General features: G+C 38.7%; 1 protein-coding gene across 1 annotated transcript in view; it reads right to left on the bottom strand.

Moving 5' to 3' along the window:
• Window positions 1-18,927, bottom strand: part of PRRC1 (proline rich coiled-coil 1) — a 46,445-nt gene that overhangs the window by 3,806 nt on the left and 23,712 nt on the right. Inside the window, exons 7-8 of the mRNA XM_040241756.1 lie at window positions 15,228-15,331; window positions 9,781-9,883 (exon numbers count right to left, since the gene is read on the bottom strand). Coding sequence (XP_040097690.1) covers window positions 9,781-9,883; window positions 15,228-15,331 — 207 coding nt within the window. The remainder of the gene's footprint in view (window positions 1-9,780; window positions 9,884-15,227; window positions 15,332-18,927) is intronic.

The raw sequence follows: 18,927 nt of genomic DNA, 5'->3' as shown, positions 1-18,927 counted from the left end.
GCAGCCACGGCACACCTGCAGTTCCCGGGCTCTAGAGCACAGGCTCAACAGTTGTGGTGCCTGTTGGCCACCTGTACTTCTTTGGAGAAATGTCTATTTAGGTCTTCTGTCCCTTTTTGATTGGGTTGTTTTCTTTGATACTGAGCTTCAAGAGCTGTTTGTTTATTTTGGAGATTAATCCCTTGTCAGTCAGTGTGTCATTTGTAAATATTTTCTCCTATTCTGAGGATTGTTTTTTCATCCTATTTATGATTTCCTTTGCAGTGCAAAAGCTTTTAAGTTTCATTAGGTTCCATTTGTTTATTTTCATTACTCTAGAAGGTGGATCCAAAAAGATACTGCTACGATTTATGTCAAAGACTCTTCTGCCTATGTTTTCCTCTAAGAGTTTTACGGTGTCCAGTCTCACACTTAGGTCTTTAATCCATTCGGAGCTGACTTTTGTGTAAGGTGTCAGGGCGTATTCTAACTTCATGCTTTCACATGCCATTGTCCAGTTTTCCCACCACCACTTACTGAAGAGACTGTCCTTTCTCCATTTTATATTCTTGCCTCCTTTGTCATAGCTTAGGTAACCATAGGTGTGTGTGTGTATCTCTGGACTGTCTATCCTGTTCCACTGACCTATGTGTCTGTTTTTGTGCCAATACCATACTGTTTTGATTACTATGAAGTCAGGGAGCCCAATTCCTCCAGTTGATTTTATTTTCTCAAGATTGCTTTGGCTATTTGTGGTCTTTTGTGTTTCTACACAAATTGTAAAATTCTTTGTTCTAATTCTGTGAAAAATGCCATTGATAATCTGATATGTATTGCACTGACTCTGTAGATTGTTTGGGGTACTACAGCCATTTTCACAACATTGATTCTTCCGAGCTAAGAACATGGTATATCTCTGCATCTGTTTGTGTTGTCTTTGAGAACTGTAAGATACTGACTGAAGAACAGAGTATAAGTCTTCTGTCTCCTTAGGCAGGTTTATTCCTAGGTATTCTTTTTGATTAGATGGCAACTGGGATTGTTTCCTTGATTTCTCTGATATTGCATTGCTAATGTATAGGAATGCAACAGATTTCTATGTATTAATTTTGTATCCTATATTTTGACTGAATTCATAGATAAGCTCTAGTAGTTTTCTGATAGTATCTTTAGGATATTCTATCATCTGCAAACTGTGACAGTTTTACTCTTTTCCAATTTGGATTTATTTCTTTTATCTTCTCTGGTTTCAGTGGCTAGGAATTCCAAAATGTAGTTGACTAAAAGTGCTGAGTGGACATACTTGTCTCATTCCTGACTTTAGAGGAAATGCTTTCCATTTTTCACCACTGAGAATGACTGCTGTGGTTTTATCATATATAGCCTTCATTATGTTGGCGTAGGTGCTCTCTGTGCTCACTTTCTGGAGAGTTTCTATCATAAATGAGTATTGAACTTTGTCAAAAGCTTTTTCTGCATCTACTGACATGATCGTATGGTTTTTACTCTTCAATTTGTTAATATAGTGTATCACACTGGTTAGTTTGCATATATTGAACAATTCTTGCATCCCTGGGATAAATCCCACTTGATCATGGTCTATGATCCTGTTAAGGTATTGCTGGATTCAGTTTGCTAGTATTTTGTCGAGGAGTTTTGTGTGTATGTTCATCAGTGATACTGGTTTGTAATTTTCTTTTTTGTGATATTTTTGTCTGGTTTTGCTATCAGGGTAATGGTGGCCTCACAGAACATGCCTGAGTGTTCCCTCCCCTGGGATTTTTTGGAAGATTTTAAGAAAGATGAGTGATAACTCTTCTCTAAATGTTTGATAGAATTTGCCTGTGAAGCCATCTGATTCTGGAGGAGTTGTTTTTTTATTATTATTATTGGAAAATTTAAAATCATAGTTTCAATTTTAGTACTTGTGACTGAACTGGTCGTATCTTCTACTTCTTCCTGGTGCAGTCTATAAAGGTTGTACCTTTCTAAGAATTTATCTGCTTCTTCTGGGTTATCCATTTTATTGGCATACAGTGGCTTATAGCAGTCTCTCATGATCTTTTTATTTCTGCTGTGTCAGTTGTAAACTTCCCCTTTTTCATTTATAATTTTATGGATTTGAGTCCTTTTTCTTCACGGCTAAAGCTTTGTCAGTTTTATCTTTTCAAAGAACTGGCTTATGGCTTCATTGATCTTTCCTATTGCTTTCTTTGTCTCTATTTCATTTATTTCTGCTCTGATCCTTATGATTTCTTTTGTCTGCTAACTTCGTGTTTTGTTTCTCCTTCTTTATCTAGCCCCTTTAGGTGTAAGGTTAGGTTGTTTATCTGAGGTTTTTCTTATTTCTTGAGGTAAGACTGTATTGCTATAAACTTCTTACAACTGTTTTTGCTGAATCCCACAGGCTTTGGATTGTGGTTTTGCTGTCAGTTCTCTAGTATTTTTGATTTCCTCAGTGATACACTGGTTATTTAGTAACACTGTAACACTGTTAATCCTTCTGTGTTTGTGCTTTTTTATAGTTTTTTCCCCCTTAACTAATTTCTAACCTCATAGTGTTGTGATTAGAAAAGATGTTTGCTATGGTTTCAATTTCCTTAAATTTACAGATGCTTGATTTGTGACCCAAGATGTGATCTATCCTGGAGAAATGTCCCGTTTGCACTTTGAGAGGAAAGTATATTCTGCTACTTTCAGATGGAATGGCCTATAAATATCAATTAAGTTTATCTGGTCTAATGGGTCAACCAAGGCATGTGTTTATTAATTTTCTATCTGGATGATCTAACCAGTAGTGGGCTGTTAAAAATTCCCCCTACTATTTTCAATTTCTCTTTCTATGGCTGTTAACATTTACATTATATATTGAGGTGCTCCTATGCTATGTGTATATGTTTACAACTCTTGTATCTTTTTCTTGGACTGATCCCTTGACCATTATATAGCTCCTTCCTTGTCTCTTGTAACAGTTTTTATTTTAAAGTCTATTGTGTCTGATAGGAGTACTGCTACTCCAGCTTTCTTTTGATTTCCAAGCATGGTTGTTACTTCTAGCAAATTCCAACTAATGAAATCCTTTTTCTCCCTTATCTGTTCATATGTTCACCTCCATAAATTGATTCACTGGCATTTGAGCCAACTGGCCAATTTGGGACAAATCCTTGGTCAGAATATAATGTTTGGGATTCTATGACTTATAATTTAAGAAATGCATATTTGGTCTTTGTCCCCAGTTTCTGACAACAAGCTGCCTCGGACTTTCTAAGCAATAAGGGCCATACAAAGGTTATCTTTTGTTGTGTTGAGGGGATATTTGAAAAGCTCTCAGGTAACCTAAGGACAGAAGTTTGTAGCCAAGGGAACCAACCCTGTGACAAGAGTTGGAACTTTCATTCCTGTTCACAACCCGCATCCCACCCAACCTCTGGGGAAGGGACAGAGGCTTGAGGTTCAATCAGTCATACTGTGTAATAAAGCCTCCATAAAAACTCAAAAGCAGAGGATTTGCTCATTCCAGGTTGGTGAACATGTAAAGATTTGAAAAGAATGGGGGTCAGAGACGGCTAAGAAACTATATGTCTTTATCCCATACCTTGTCCTGGCCATCTCTTCCATCTGGCTGCTCCTGAGTTATATTCTTTTGAAGAAATTGGTGATTTAGTGAGTAAATGGACTTCCTAAGGAGGAGGTTGGAGAAGGAAATGGCAACCCACTCCAGTGTTCTTGCCTGTAGAATCCCAGGGACGGGGACCCTGGTGGGCTGCCATCTATGGGGTCGCACAGAGTCGAACACAACTCAAGTGACTTAGCAAGGAGGAGGTAACTGCAACCCTCAGTCTATATACAGTATGCCAGTGAGAATTCCAGGTGATAGCCTAGGCTTGCTACTGGCATCTGGGAACTGGGGACAGTCTTATGAGACAGAACCGTCGGCTTCTGGTGCTGTCTCTTGGTAGACAATGTCAATACTGAACTACAGTACACTTAGCTGTGTCCTAGAATGGCTTGGTAGTGTGGGGGATAAAACCCTCCCAAACATTAGAATTGGATTTAAAACCTACATAACTGCTATCAGAAGTAGTATTTTCAAGAATGATCCTTGCTCACAGAATTGTGTGGTTTGAGAAGAAAGGATGAAAGACTGGGGGATGAGGAACCTCATTTCTGGGTGGTATGGAGCAGCAGTGGTGCAGCAATCAATTATTCAAGGTAAAAATGTTGACAATGGAGTGTAGAGATGCATCCAACTCCTGGGGAGCGGGCTCACTGAATGCATAAAGAAATGAGAACTGATTTTTTTAAAAAGGTAACTATTCAATCCTTGGTTACTATTATGTACAACAGCTAAACTAAAAGAAAAAATGCTGGTTTGGGCCTTGGGAAACAGACCAAGCTCAGATTTTGATTAGTCTGAGCTTTGGTCACTTGTCTAAAAGTCATCTCCTCCCCAGGGAAAAGTTGCACAGGGACAACAGAAAGATCTCTAAGACCTCTGGTCACTAAACAGATAGTCACTAGGGAGGGGAGTCAAAATCAGGAAACTTGTGAAACCAGGGATACAGTGTGGAGAAGCCAGCTCATTTTGTGGATCAGTAATAGTTAACCTTTGCTAAAATAGATCATGAAAATAACTAATTTAGGGGCTAGTCTTTGGTTTTTAATGCTGCAGAACAGAATAGCATGTTTGCAGTGATGCAGGACCCACAGTTTGTTGTGGAACCATTAGAGACAATTATATATGATCCAGACACACAGGAGACTACTTCTGAAGGAAAAGCCAGTCTGGTCAACTAGATAAAAGCACTGTAAGGTTTATTTACCCTGAGAGGGGTCTGTCCATCATGCCATTATAAAAGTCAAACAGAACACCCAGATGAAGCAGCCAATATACCTCCTATGCAGGCCATGTGCGACCAGCTCTGTGATGACCGAGCTATTCACCTGCTCAATATGCCTGTTACTCAGGTCATGGTGGCACATCCCTGGTGGCAAAGATGGTAAAGAATCTGCTTGCAATGCAGGAGACCCGGGTTCAATAATCCCTGGGTCAGGAATGGCAACCACTCCAGTATTCTTGCCTGGAGAATTTCATGGACAGAGGAGCCTGGCGGGCTACAGTCACTGGGGTTGCAAAGAGTCAGACACAATTGAGTGACTAACACTTTCACTTTCATAATGTGCTTATATGTGAAAGAGCTAAATCGTGCAGGATAACTAAGTAGGAAATCAGTATGTACAAGAGTGGAGAACATAAGTTTCCAGGACTTGACACGAGAGTCCCTTGAGTTGTGTTACCAAAGTCCACTGGTGAAGGTCTGAAATGTGCTACAATTAGACTGAAAATTAAAATGTAATTGTTGACGTGATTATGAAGTTGAATATTTAAGCAGGTATAACAAAGTTGGGTCTCTTTTACATAGCTGGACGGATATCGTGTCTGGCTGGGGAACACGTCCCCTATCTAGTATTACAAAACCAAACCTGTTGATGAAGTCTCAGTGGTCAGTACAGTGAGGAACATAAGTGATGATGGAATCATAATATGTGTAAGTTTGTAGAATTGGTGTTTGAGCAGGTTCTGTTAAGTGACTGTGTTTTGTCTCTTTTTAACCTGATTGTATTTTGAGAACGGAGACTCTCTCTCATTGGAGAATGGTTCCTCGCTAGCTATTGTTGTAAAACAGAAGGGATGGAAAGCCACGCTTCAGGCATTTTTAACTGAACATGCTATTCGGAACCAGGGATACTGTCTGAGCCCGCAGCGTAGAATAGAAGCTGCAGTGCTGGTAAGGACAAAATTCTCTGTGCCATAGTCCTATGTGAAGGGCAGACTGAGGCTTATGGCAAAAATCTGAGTGCCTCCCAGCAAAGACGTCTTGGGCTTCAAACGAGAGAGTTTCCACTTAAAGGGTGTTCACTGCTAGTCTAGGACATTATTAATTAAAGCTACTCATAAACTAAAGGACATAAAGTGATCTTGAAATCTGAAATACCCATAACATCTGGGACGATGGAGAAACACCCAAATAGGGAAGGCAGTGCCTAGAAGTGTTCCGTAATAACATGGAAATGGCTTATAAAGAACCATGCTCTCTGGGGAATATTAGGAAATACAGCTCCAGTGTCGGGGTTCCTCTAGGACAGACTTTGGAATCAACAGAGGAACTGCTGGAACCAACTGCCAGGTGGACAGCACACTATGAACAGCTCTAAAGTGAACCACCAAGAGCTGCTGGGATTATGGATCGCAGTTCCAGGGTGAATAGATAACATCCTATTTGGAAGTCCACCACTCTGACTGAGGAAGTTAAAAACAAATCAGTTGGATCAGTAAGGTTGAAATGCATGCTGTTTTCCCAGCAGTGATGAAAGAACTGAATGGTGATAAACATCCCTTATCTTTGACTTTTACTGACTCATGGGCAGTGGCCAATGGCCTGGCCATATGGTCAGGCAGAAGGGCAGTGGCAACCTGGCCTACAAAAGGGATGTCCATATGGGACACACAGCCCTGTGGAAATCTGTGGGAATTAGAGGGATGCATTAAAGTAGGACATGTTGATGCCCATCAGAACAACTCCTTTCCAGGCTTGGAAGGTGAATGGAATCACAGGCAGATATCCCCCTGTGCTCTCCTGAGACAGCCACCTGCATCCAAGAAGTAAGTGGATACGGGGTAAGTGCAGCAATGTGAGACTGGCTTAACCTAGACACACTCTTCTTGTACACTCTGATGCACAAAATGCCAAGAAGAACTGTTCTGTCTGCCAGCAAAAAAAAAGACAGAGACTGCAGATAGCTATGTGGCAGCTTCCTGGGAACATATTCCCAGATATGTTCCCAGCCCTGAACATATCTGGCAAGTTATCGGGTAGCCCTGGGTGACTTTGCTGACTCCAGGCCAGGCTTTTCTCACCCAGTGGTAGAGGCAAGTGCTCAGAGTGTTGTAAGAGAACTGGAACAGAAGACAGTGCACCAATTTGGATGGCTGAGCTCCATTTCTTCAGAATAAGGAAAACACTTGTACAGCCCATAATGTCCAGTGGGTAAAGGCAGCCCCTCAGAGAGAGTCTGATAGAGAACTGAACAGGTAACCGAAACCCTGGTTGTCTAAATGGGGAGAGAAAGGTGTGAGAGGCTAGCCTGCAGGACAAGAAGAGCTAGAGGAGGGTCTGCACAGGGTAGAGTCCAGCATTGTTCTGGGAGGGAGGAGGTGGTGGAAGGTGCTAGTGTGATCAGGCAGTTCTTACCAAGGGCAGAGGACACTGGGATAAGAACTTTTTTTTTCTTTCTCAGATCACCTCAACCTTTTTCTCCCTCTGAGGTAGCAGTGAGATGACCAAAGTGGCAAGTGCAAGAAACAGAGATGATTTCTAAGCCAGAAACTGTAAATATGTGTCTTAATCTTTGTTACAATTCCTGAGGGCCTGGATGAACCTTCACTCCATTGAGGAAAACCGGGGCTGACAGTGATTGCCACTATATGGCCTGGTGGTAAAGACAGCCCACCCACTCTGCACCCCTGTAACTTTACTTTGTTTGAGAAGTGGATGAAGGGGAGGCACTTGCCAGACTAAGTACTGCTGTCTGTAATCTAGACTGGCCCAGGGGCTGAACCTAAGTCACTTCGAAAGGTAGAAAAATTTGAGTATGAATGAAGGAAAAAAGGAGGGAAAAAAAAAAAGAGCATTATACCGTATGTTTGAAAGGGTGAAGCCATATCTTACTTCTGAAAGCACTCCTGCTTGTTTTCTAATTGAGGCGTTGTTGATTTACAGTGTTGTATTAGTTTCAGGTATACAGTGAAGTAGTCCAATTATATGCACATATGTATATATGTTATTTTCCGGATTCATTTTCACTATAGGTTACTACAAGACACTGAGTAGTTTCCTGTACTGTAGTCTATATTGTTATCTATTTTATACACAGTAGTGTACAGCTACTAACCCCAAACTCCTAGTTTATCCCTGCCCCCAACTCCTTCCCCTGTGGCAACCATAAATTTATTTTTCATGTCTGTGAGTCTACTTCTGTTTTCTAAATAAGTTCATTTGTATCTTTTTCTTTTTTTAACATGTACGTGAGATCATATGATACCACTTATGAGAATCTGATTTCCTTCCTTTCTCTGTCAGAAGTTCATGTAGCAATCTGGACTTATACTGACCCCTTAATCTGTGGGATCCAACACTCTTTATAGGTAGAAAGTGTCAGAATTGGGTTGGATTATAGGATATCCAGCAGGTACTGGATAACAGCTTGGTGGTGTGGGAAGAACTACCTCACCTCCTCACACACACAGAGGAACTGGTTTCAGAACCCTTTTTACTGTTCTATTTCTAAATTTTATCAATTTTACCAATTAGTTCTTAAGTGATACTGTATTACTGTTTTTGGTTAGGTTACAAGCCAGACTCACAGAATAAACTGGGAAACTTCTACCTCTGTGCATTAGATGCATCAGTCATCTGTTCTTTGACTATCTTTTATACCTCACTTATACCACCACTGTGCGTGTGTGTGTGCTAAATTGCTTCAGTTGTGTCCAACTCTGTGCAATGCCATAAACCGTAGCCTGCTAGGCTAATCTTAGAACTCAATTTTGGGGGAGCTAGGTGAAATTCTTGCATTAAAAGGCTTCACTAAGATAGTTAACTTAAATCACATCAAACTGCCAACATGTGGCTGTTAACTTCAAAAAGCAATTTTGTACGGTTCAACCTGATACTTATAAACTGCCATCGTTAATTCAAGAATATTTTCCTAGAAAATCAACAACAGTATGTAATTTTTCTAAATTATTGGTATAGCATTTGTTTACAGTATTTTAACCACCCTCATATTGAAGTGAATTTAACATTACCGTGTATATAAAAATGCTTTCTTCAACTTCTGAAAAGAAATTGTGGTAAAAATTATGATATCAGTGGTATGGTATTATGGAAACAAAACTTTAAGCATCAATTCTTACTCCGCATCTAAAATGTAAAGCCCTAAGAAGGTCAGAGGTTGCTTTAAGGGGCTCCATAAACACATAAGCCAAATTTATATGTGAGTGCATACATCATACATACTTTCTCTTGGGGGAGAATCCCAAGAGAATTCTCAAAAACCTAAGGTCCCAAATAACTTGAGAGTTTTGAAATGACATTTATGAGTATAAAGAGTCCAATGTAAATAAACTCTTTTATTCCATTTTGTTCAAGAAAGGATTAAAAGTAACAAAAATGTAGAAGGAATGAAACTCATTATAGATTAATGCTTACATTCTTCTGGAAACTATGTGGATAAGTAAACATTTTTCAGCAGACTGAAAAGACATTTACCTTTCATCCAAGGTTTGTAAACTTGCTTCTAAATATGTTTCCATATGTTTTTAACGATGAACAAATTAAAGAGGAAGATGAGGACAAAGAAAAAGGAAGTAGAGTAACCAGGAAAAAGGAAAATGTGAGATAAATGAGACAATATATGAAAGGTTAACCTAAAATCAGAATAGGTAAATTTTTTTCTAACCCAAAGGTAATGAACACAATCATAAAAACAAACAAGCAAAACAATGAAGAAAAGAGCAACTAACCATGTAATAGATTTACCTTTGCAAAGACCGCTGGAAAATAAAAGTAGGGAGGTACTGAAACAACGTGAAAGGGACAGAAAATTGAAAAAGAGAAAAGATTAAAAGGAAAAAGAGGGAAGAAAAATCAAGAATATACCATATTTTCAATAAAAATCTTATTTTGAGGACAATATTTCAAGCTTTTCTGGAACATAACAAAAAAGGATAAAACCAACCTGTTGTACAAACTCCAAGGGTACTGGTGTGGCTTGTGTAAATGCTTCCAGATGAATGCCATGCACAGGGTCTTCAACTATCAGGCAGCCAATGTCAAACCATCTGCAACAGAATGTATGAGTTTCAAGTTGTATATGTACTAAGTAAGTTCTATGAACTGATAAAGTACTGTCCTTCGGATAAAACACTAGCAGACTGATTAAAAGATAAATCATAAAAGCAACATATAAAATTGCCCTGTTAGCTTAATTTCAAGAGGAGGAGGGAAAATGGGGAAGAACAACAAAAATAACTGAAAACCTTGCATCATGGAACATTCCTTTTCTTGCTAAGATTTAGGGAGAAGAATGTCAATTAGAGGTGCTCAAATATGCAACAGATAAATTTATTCATCTGAAAATGCAAATAGCTTATCATAATTAAAAACATCATTTGCTAATATATGGGAAATTTTATACTACCAACTCTAAGATTCATATATAGCCAAGCTGCGAAGTTACTAGCTGACTTAAAAAATAAGCTCATTCAGGAAATAACAAATCCTCTCCTCATTCCTGATAAGTTTTTCTAATCACAGTTTCTGAATTGTTCACAAGGAATCAGACTTTGAGGACAGCTTCATGAAATCAAGAAAAATTTCTTCCATTTTAAGATACACATTAAAAAGTGAAAAATTTTAAAACTGACTTAGGTGAGATTATCAGTATATCATCAGCATTTTAATTAACCAGAAGCAGGAAATCATGGTTTTAAATAAGATACAGAGCAAGAAAATTTTAAAATATGCAGATTAAAGTGCTATGAAATATAGTACAGATTAGGAAACTTTTTTTTAATATATTCAAAGAAAGAACAAAACAGTGAACAGAATAACAACTTTGCTTGAGTGGTAAATGGCAGTTCATTATGTCTACAGTATTCATATCCCAAAACTTTGCTTCAAATAGAGAGCCTTAAAAAATTTATCTTACATGAATCATTATTTTAAGTATTTTATCTGGAATATGAATCATTACTTTATTTGGGATATGACTCAGTATCTGATTGTACACAATTGTGTATCGTGCAGACAGCAGAGGACTGCAGTGACTCAGCTCCCAGGCACAGCACGGACTTCCTGGAAAGCAGCGCCCCTGAAGGTGCAAGCAGTCTTCGCACGATGCCTGTGAGCACACACTAGAACTCCCCGTCTCCACACTGCTCTCTTGCCCCCGTGTGTCAACCTGAGCATCCCATTCTGCTCCAACTCAAATTAAAGTGCCATCACCGTCATGGTCACGGAGACCTCTTCAGCACCTCTCCCTGGTGCTGCTGGCCGAGTAACTCTGCCTTCTCCCTCCGCCCTCCTGTCCTTCTACTCAATCTCCACTCTCCACCCAGAGGAGGAAGAGTGGCAGTCTCCACTGTTCATGCTCAAGGACAGCCACCAAGGAACTCTCTCCTCCTCCTCACCCTCTCTTTGTGGCTGGTGAAATAAGGCAGACTTGGCCAAATCCTATAAGGAAGTCACCTGGACTTAAGAAGAATGGTAGTTCCAAGACTTTGGATTTTATGTAACAGAAAAAAATTGAAAGAGAACCTGAGAAGCTGATACAGGTATACCAGTTAGTATTTTACCAAAGGAAGACTATTCACTATCACCGGTTACTTCCCAAAAGGATATTTTAATCCATTTCACACATAACCCAAATATTTTTAAAATTGATAGGTTAATTTCAGAATAAGGACAGTTCATGCTTACATAGGTATTTTTCCATTTTGGTACACAAGATGCTCATTTTCCTCATGGAGCATGAACTGATGCAAAGGTCATCACAGATAGCTAGGTCTTGACTCTGTTAGGCTCTGCTCTGTTAGGGGCCAAACAACATTGGTCTTTTCTTGCCTTTGTTATAAGCATGCACTTCTCTATCTTCTGTGCATTTATTTCCTATGGGACCATCACAAAGATTAGTAGCCAATGCAAACTATCAAGTGTTGTGGGTTTGCTGTTTGCTCTCATGTTCTTCCTCTATCCCCCTTCTGTATCTTAATATCACAACCTTTCCATCCTCTCTCATCCTTGACCATACTGGAAACCATCAACAGAATTCCTACTACTACTTATTTGCTACTTTTCTGCTCAAAAAAGCATTAATATTTGGCCAGAAAAATACCATGTCTAAGTATGATGGCGCAGTTGATGGTGGACCAATGAAAAGCTGGATGAGGTTATAAACTATAACCAAAGGTATCTGAGAGCTGCAGGAGCAAGGAAGATAAAATGGAGTAACGTTCTCGACAGAGACAACTTTATAAAGGTACCCTTTAAGGCCTTCAGCTGATGCTGAGCACTGCCCAGCCTGGACTCAGGTCGGTCGTGACTGCAGTGCACCAAACCACCCCCTTCACACACCTCACTACTGTTTACTACAGCAAACAGTGAACCTTCTCAGGGCTACCTGAAGACTCTCGAGTTTCTTATAAACAATACCTGGCTTTAAAAGACTGTGAGGTGAGGCATCGACAAAGACAGCGCCTTATCGTTACACCAAAAGGAGGCCAAATGAGGCCCACACACTGGATTCAGTAGACAAGGGTCTTTAATGACTCACACTAAAGAAAACAGAGGTAAAGGTAGTCACAACAGAAAAAAAGATATATTCAACAGATAAACTGAATCTATTTTAAAAAAGTGTATAGGCTACACAGCAGCAGACAGGTAAATAGAAGATCCTCAACTAAAGAACAGAGAGGAAAACTAGAGTGGGCAAGTAGAGGGAAGTGGAGACTGACCACCTGAGAAATTAGCGTACAGTCAGAAGGTGAACGATGTGTCACTGGAGTCTGAGAAAGAGAAAATGGGCCAGAAGCCAATGCTGATGTAAAATGGCTAAGAACTTTCCGAAACGGACAAAAGACATCAAACTAGTGAAAGACAGACAGAATCAAGCTCGGTGAATCCACAGAGGTTTAATACATAAGCAAACACAGCACACCTTTACATACCATAGTAAAACTGCAAAACCATAGTGACAAAAAACATCGGAAATGCAGCAGAACACCACATTCTCTTCACAGAAACAACAAGCTGGACAGCTGGTGCAACAGAAATGGTGGAAGCCAGCCAACAGTACAATGGCAACTTTAGAGTATTACATAAGAAGAGTCTGCCCACCTTTTCCAGAGAAAACACCCTACGGAAACAAACGTACGTAAAGGCATTTTCGGACAGAAGCTAAGAGAACTCGTGGCTAAAGCCTAATGTAGCACAAAGAATGTTTTTAGGCACAGTGAGAGTGATCCCAGACTTATAACCAAAAATGAAGGACGGTCTTCAAAGAATAAATGTAAGTGAACAGAATGCACAGAATACTAACAATATCTTGAGTTTAAAATATATGCACAATTAAGATAACTTACAATACTGCACAAGATGTAGGGGGTAAATCATATTATCAACAGTCATAATTTGTACTATAATGTAACACATGGAAAAGGCATGATGGAATCTCTAAGGTAACCCTTACATCAATATTAAAAGGTTAATAGAGGGGAAAAAATGAAATAATAATGATCAGTGGATTGTTGCTTGGTGCTTATACAGAAAGTTCAAACTTCCCAACCGAATAGTCAAAGCTTTCTAATCTGTCCCCAAACTACTCCTGACTTTCTGTCCAACAATGTTCAGCCAACCTGATATAATCCCTGACACCTAAATGTATCTTAATCATCTTTACAATCTTCCTCCATATAGCATGTCCTACCTATTCTTTTTCACTTATCCAAATTTTAACTACTCTTCAAACTTCAGTTCAAGTACCAATCATTCATGACTCTTATCTGACACTATTCCACATCAAATTATTTCCAGTGAAAATGTATGTAACATTTCCTGTAAGTAAAGATTTACACACCTACAGAGTCATTTAAAACTGTTTATCTGTGTATATATTTTCTCTCCCACCTGGTCTATAATAGACCCTCAAAGTTGTACTACATTTTTGTATACTATAGCTACAAAGTACTAAGCACAGTGTTACTCAATACTAAAACAAAAATTAATGTGTCAAAGTCAAAGTCGCTCAGTCATGTCCACCTCTTTGCGACCCCATGGACTGCACAGTCCATGAATTCTCCAGGCCAAAGTACTCGAGTGGGTAGCCCTTCCCTTCTCCAGGGGCTCTTCCCAACCCAGGGATACAACCTAGGTCTTACGCATTGCAGGCTGATTCTTTACCAGCTGAGCCACAGGGGAAGCCCCAAAGCAACAAAATCACACGGTAAATAGGAAGAAGGTAGCTCTCAACAGTTGGGAAGTTATTTTAATATAAGGCAATTCTGCAAATTAAAAAAAATTCTCCGAACAAAAAATCCATCTATTAAAAGTTTAATGCCCTCAAAAACAATGGCAAATTATGCTGTTAGAGGTTTTTTCCCAACCTACATAGATGAGAGGTAGTGCTCAACAGAACTCTAACCTGGTGACGGCCTCTAGGCCATCTTGCCAGACCTCCCATTACCCTGACAGCTATGCAAGATGATTGTGTTTATTACTGAAGTCAGCATCTAAGTCAAAGCTACACCACTGTATCTTATTTAATTGATAATTAACACAGTCGTAGAATTCAGGCAACACAATGTAAATTTTATAATTAAAAAGGAGAAAACAAGAGTAGAAATGTGAGCTAGGCTACACAGGTGACATAATGAGATGATACAGCTAGACCATAACATATTTTCTGTCTGGTTCTAAAATAAGATACATTTTTTACTAGACATTCAGTGTGAGCAATTCTATTTTTGCTCCTAAGAGAAATGTGATAAGCCACTCACTGAACCCATTATACACCAACAAACTGGACAACCTAGAAGAAATGCATAAATTCCTAAAAACACACCATCTACTAAGACCGAAGCACTGCAGCATTATTTTCAACAGCCGAGGCATGGCAGCAACCTGTGTTTGTCCATGAAAAACAAAATGTGATTTACATATATACATTCAAACACACACACATATATATATACATGTGGTGTGGTATATATATTTATATGCATGTGCATATAAAATAGTATCTTATTCCCTTAAAAAGGAAGGAAAACCTTGCCATTTGCAATAATATGGATGGAATTAAGGTAATTAAAGTAAGTCAGAGAAAGATAAATACCATATGCTCTCCCTTACCTGTGGAGAGGGGTGAGGAGTAAATTCACAGATACAAAGGACAGATTGGTGGATGTAGAGGCAGGAGTGGGAGACAGGGTAAAATGGATAAAGGGGATTAAAAGGTACAAACTTCCAGTTATAAAATAAGTCATGAAGATGTAATGTACAGCGTGGGATTAATAATGAATTTTGCATATTTGAAAGTTGCTAAGAGAAAAGATGAAAAGATCCTGTTGTGAAAGTTCTCTTTATAAGAAAAAAAACAATTATAACTATGCTTTTTTTTTTTTTACTTACTTGTCAGGAAGCAATTCTGCAATGAAGTTTTCCACTGACACAGCAGTCTGTTTTTCATGAATCACTCCAGTCCGACGCAAGCTATCTATCCGTTCCTGGGCACCCTGAATAGAAACAGCGTATATTAGAAACTATTTTAAGTTAATCAGTATTAAATATGCTAATTGATTATATAAGTAATATGTGTATACATTTATACCCAAATACATATATACTCATTACAAACATGAAAATATACACAACAACAGAGAGTAAATAGTGAAGAAGCTTGCTCATATTCCCCTTAGTACTGATAGTCTGCAACACATCCTCCAAGTTATTCTTATACGCATTATTATTTTGGTTGCTATTGTGAAATGAATAATTTTATATTCCATGTTCTAATTGGTTATTACTAATGTAAGACATCTATGTGCTTTTTAATGTTTATCTGGCAAGAGGCCATCTTAAATGTTTCAATCCTAGTAGTTCTTTGGTTGATTCCCTCAAATTTTTCTAGGTAAGCAATCTTATCAATAGTAAATATGTTTTTTTCTCTTCTGAGTCCTTTTATATATATGGCCATGGATAGAGGAACGTGGTAGGCTACAGTCCATGGGGTTGCAAAGAGTCAGACACGAGTAAGCGATTTCACTTTTAAAATATGCACCAAAATGACAGTCTTTTTAACTGTAGTGTATTCATTACACCAAAGCTTATTCAAGAAAATAATTGCCATTTATGAAATAAAACTGAGGGGCTGAGAATACTATACAGATAACTCAAAAATCGTGAATGAATTATATATCTATAGTAGGAAACTAAAAGCTGGATTAATGAGGACAAGGCTGCCATTTACTACTTTCATTTTAATCACTTCATACAAGTACTCATGAATGATGTTATGAGAATGAGTTCAAAAAGCTAGATAAAACACTTCTGAGTAAAACTAGTCATGGATAATACACCTATTTTTATCATGAACAGCAGGACTAAGCAGTGAATGAGATTATGAGGTCAATTCTTCTTCAAAAACAAAAATTAAGAAAGCCAAGGCACTTTTAAAAACAACATAATCTACTTCAGAGACAAATAAAAAAAAAAAAGAAGTGACAACTGTGTGAGAACATGTAAACCAACTTAGATAGTTGCTAAACATGAAAGATGAAAGAAGATGTGACTTAAACTAGAACGGAATCCAGCTGTATTTCTGCTTACTCTTGTATCTCGGCTACCTAGCACAGCATCTAACTTAACAGGTACTAAGTAAGAACTTACAACATGAAAACGTGAACAAGAGAAACATCAAGGGCTTCTCAAGGCCTACAGAGCTAACATTAGGAATCTAAGTATGTAAATATGGCATCACCAAATGGAATAAGGACGTCACTACTGAATTTGGAAGAAAATACAACAGCTAAGATGAACTTAATTCTTTGTATGGGATAAAGTAAATCTGCCTAATTCACTCCTCCCAAAAGGTAGTTATGGCTAATTTTTATTACAAAAATGTTTAAATAAATGTTAATTCAGTAAAAACTATTAGGGGATTAGTGGGCTGTTTAATTCATTCACAACTTTTTAAAGATGGTATCTCAACTATGTACCATAAAAAAATAGTCCTAGATTTCATGCTCCCAGGAAACAGAAACTCAGTCGGTTCATTTTTAACTACTCTATAGCACAGGGCTTATATTGCATAAGGTTCACAAAATATTTACCTGAAATGAACTAGCACCTATGAAAGATAGGATGGTGAGTTGGGAAGACAAGTTTACTTCTTGTTTCTATTCATGGAATCCAGAAAATGCAGAGTGGGTAAATCAGCCTCTCCCCTCCTCTGACCACAGCATTTACTTAAATGCACATCTTTTAGAATCACAAGTAGAGACACTTTAATATTCATCCCATCTTTTGAGAAGGGAATTTAAAATTTATTTTTCGGCAGTGAAAGTGAAGTCGCTCAGTCATGTCCGACTCTTTGTGAGCCCATGGACTGTAGCCTACCAGGCTCCTCCATCCATGGGATTTTCCAGGCAAGAGTACTAGAGTGGGTTGCCATTTCCTTCTCCAGAGGATTTTCCTGACCCAGGGATCGAACCTGGTCTCCCACATTGTAGGCAGACGCTTTACTGTCTGAGCTACCAGGGAACTTAGCAGTGAACTAGAATAAAAAACTAGGTAGTTTAAAGGCTTGGATAATTTGAAGTAATTATCTCAGAACTAAAATAAGATGCAGAAAGGCCTCTAGAGCTTACACTGTGCTCTGAGAGCTTAAACTAAACAACTTGGTCCAAATAACCAAAATTCCACACTTCTTCATAATCTCTAATGGATAGTAACAACATGTCTGTTGAACATAACCTAAAAGACAGTGGTCATAAATATACCTGGTTTTTCAGTAAAAGTTAATACTTAGCATTAGAGAAGTCTCGGGAGCTCCCTAACTTTAATTATGGCTGATTGATTTCCTTACATCAAGAAAGCAAAAGAGTTCCAGAACAACATCTACTTCTGCTTTACTGACTATGCCACAGCCTTAGACTGTGTGGATCACAATAAACTGTGGAAAATTCTTCGAGAGATGGGAATACCAGACCACCTGATCTGCCTCCTGAGAAATGTGTATGCAGCTCAGGAAGCAACAGTTAGAACTGGACATGGAACAACAGACTGGTTCCAAATAGGAAAAGGAGTACGTCAAGGCTGTATGTTGTCACCCTGCTTATTTAACTTATATGCAGAGTATATCATGCAAAATGCCGGGCTGGATGAAGAACAAGCTGGAATCAAGATTGCCGGGAGAAATATCAATAACCTCAGATATGCAGATGACACCACCCTTATGGCAGAAAGCAAAGAAGAACTAAAGAGCCTCTTGATGAAAGTTGAAAAAGAGAGTGAAAAAGTTGGCTAAAAACTCAGCATTCAGAAAACTAAGATCATGGCATCTGATCCCATCACTTCATGGCAAATACATGGGGAAACAATAGAAATAGTATCAGACTTTATTTTGGGGGGCTCCAAAATCACTGCAGATGGTGACTCCAGCCATGAAATTTAAAGACGCTTGTTCCTTGGAAGAAAAGTTATGACCAACCTAGACAACATATTAAAAAGCAGAGACATTACTTTGCCAACAAAGGTCCATCTAGTCAAACCTATGGTCTATCCAGTAGTCATCTGGATGTGAGAGTTGGACTATAAAAAGCTGAGTGCTGAAGAATTGATGCTTTTGATCTGTGGTGTTGGAGAAGACTCTTGAGAGTCCCTTGGACAGCAAGGAGATCTAACCGGACCATCCTAAGGGAAATCAGTCCTGGGTATTCATTGGAAGGACTGATGCTGAAGCTGAAATACCAATAGTTTGGCCATCTGATGCAAACTGACTCATTTGAAAAGACCCTGATGATGGCAAGGATTGAAGGCGGGAGGAGAAGGGGACGACAGAGGATGAGATGGTTGGATGGCATCATCTACTCAATGGACATGAGTTTGAGCAGGCTCTGGGAGTTGGTGATGGACAGGCAGGCCTGGCATGCTGCAGTCCATGGGGTTGCGAAGAGTCAGACACGACTGAGCAACTGAACTAAACTGAAACAATTTCATATGAGTAAAGAAAAACTTAGGTTTAGTTCAAAAAAACACTCACTTCAAATAAAAGCAGATGGATAGAAAAAAAAAAATCTGGTTTGAAATTTTGATATTCCGCTTTATTTTC

The sequence above is a fragment of the Oryx dammah genome, unplaced genomic scaffold (genome assembly GCF_014754425.2).
Source record: "Oryx dammah isolate SB20612 unplaced genomic scaffold, SCBI_Odam_1.1 HiC_scaffold_5, whole genome shotgun sequence".
Classification (NCBI taxonomy): domain Eukaryota; kingdom Metazoa; phylum Chordata; class Mammalia; order Artiodactyla; family Bovidae; genus Oryx; species Oryx dammah.
The sequence above is the reverse complement of the archived record's forward strand: the minus strand, read 5'-3'. Positions and strand labels throughout refer to the sequence as shown.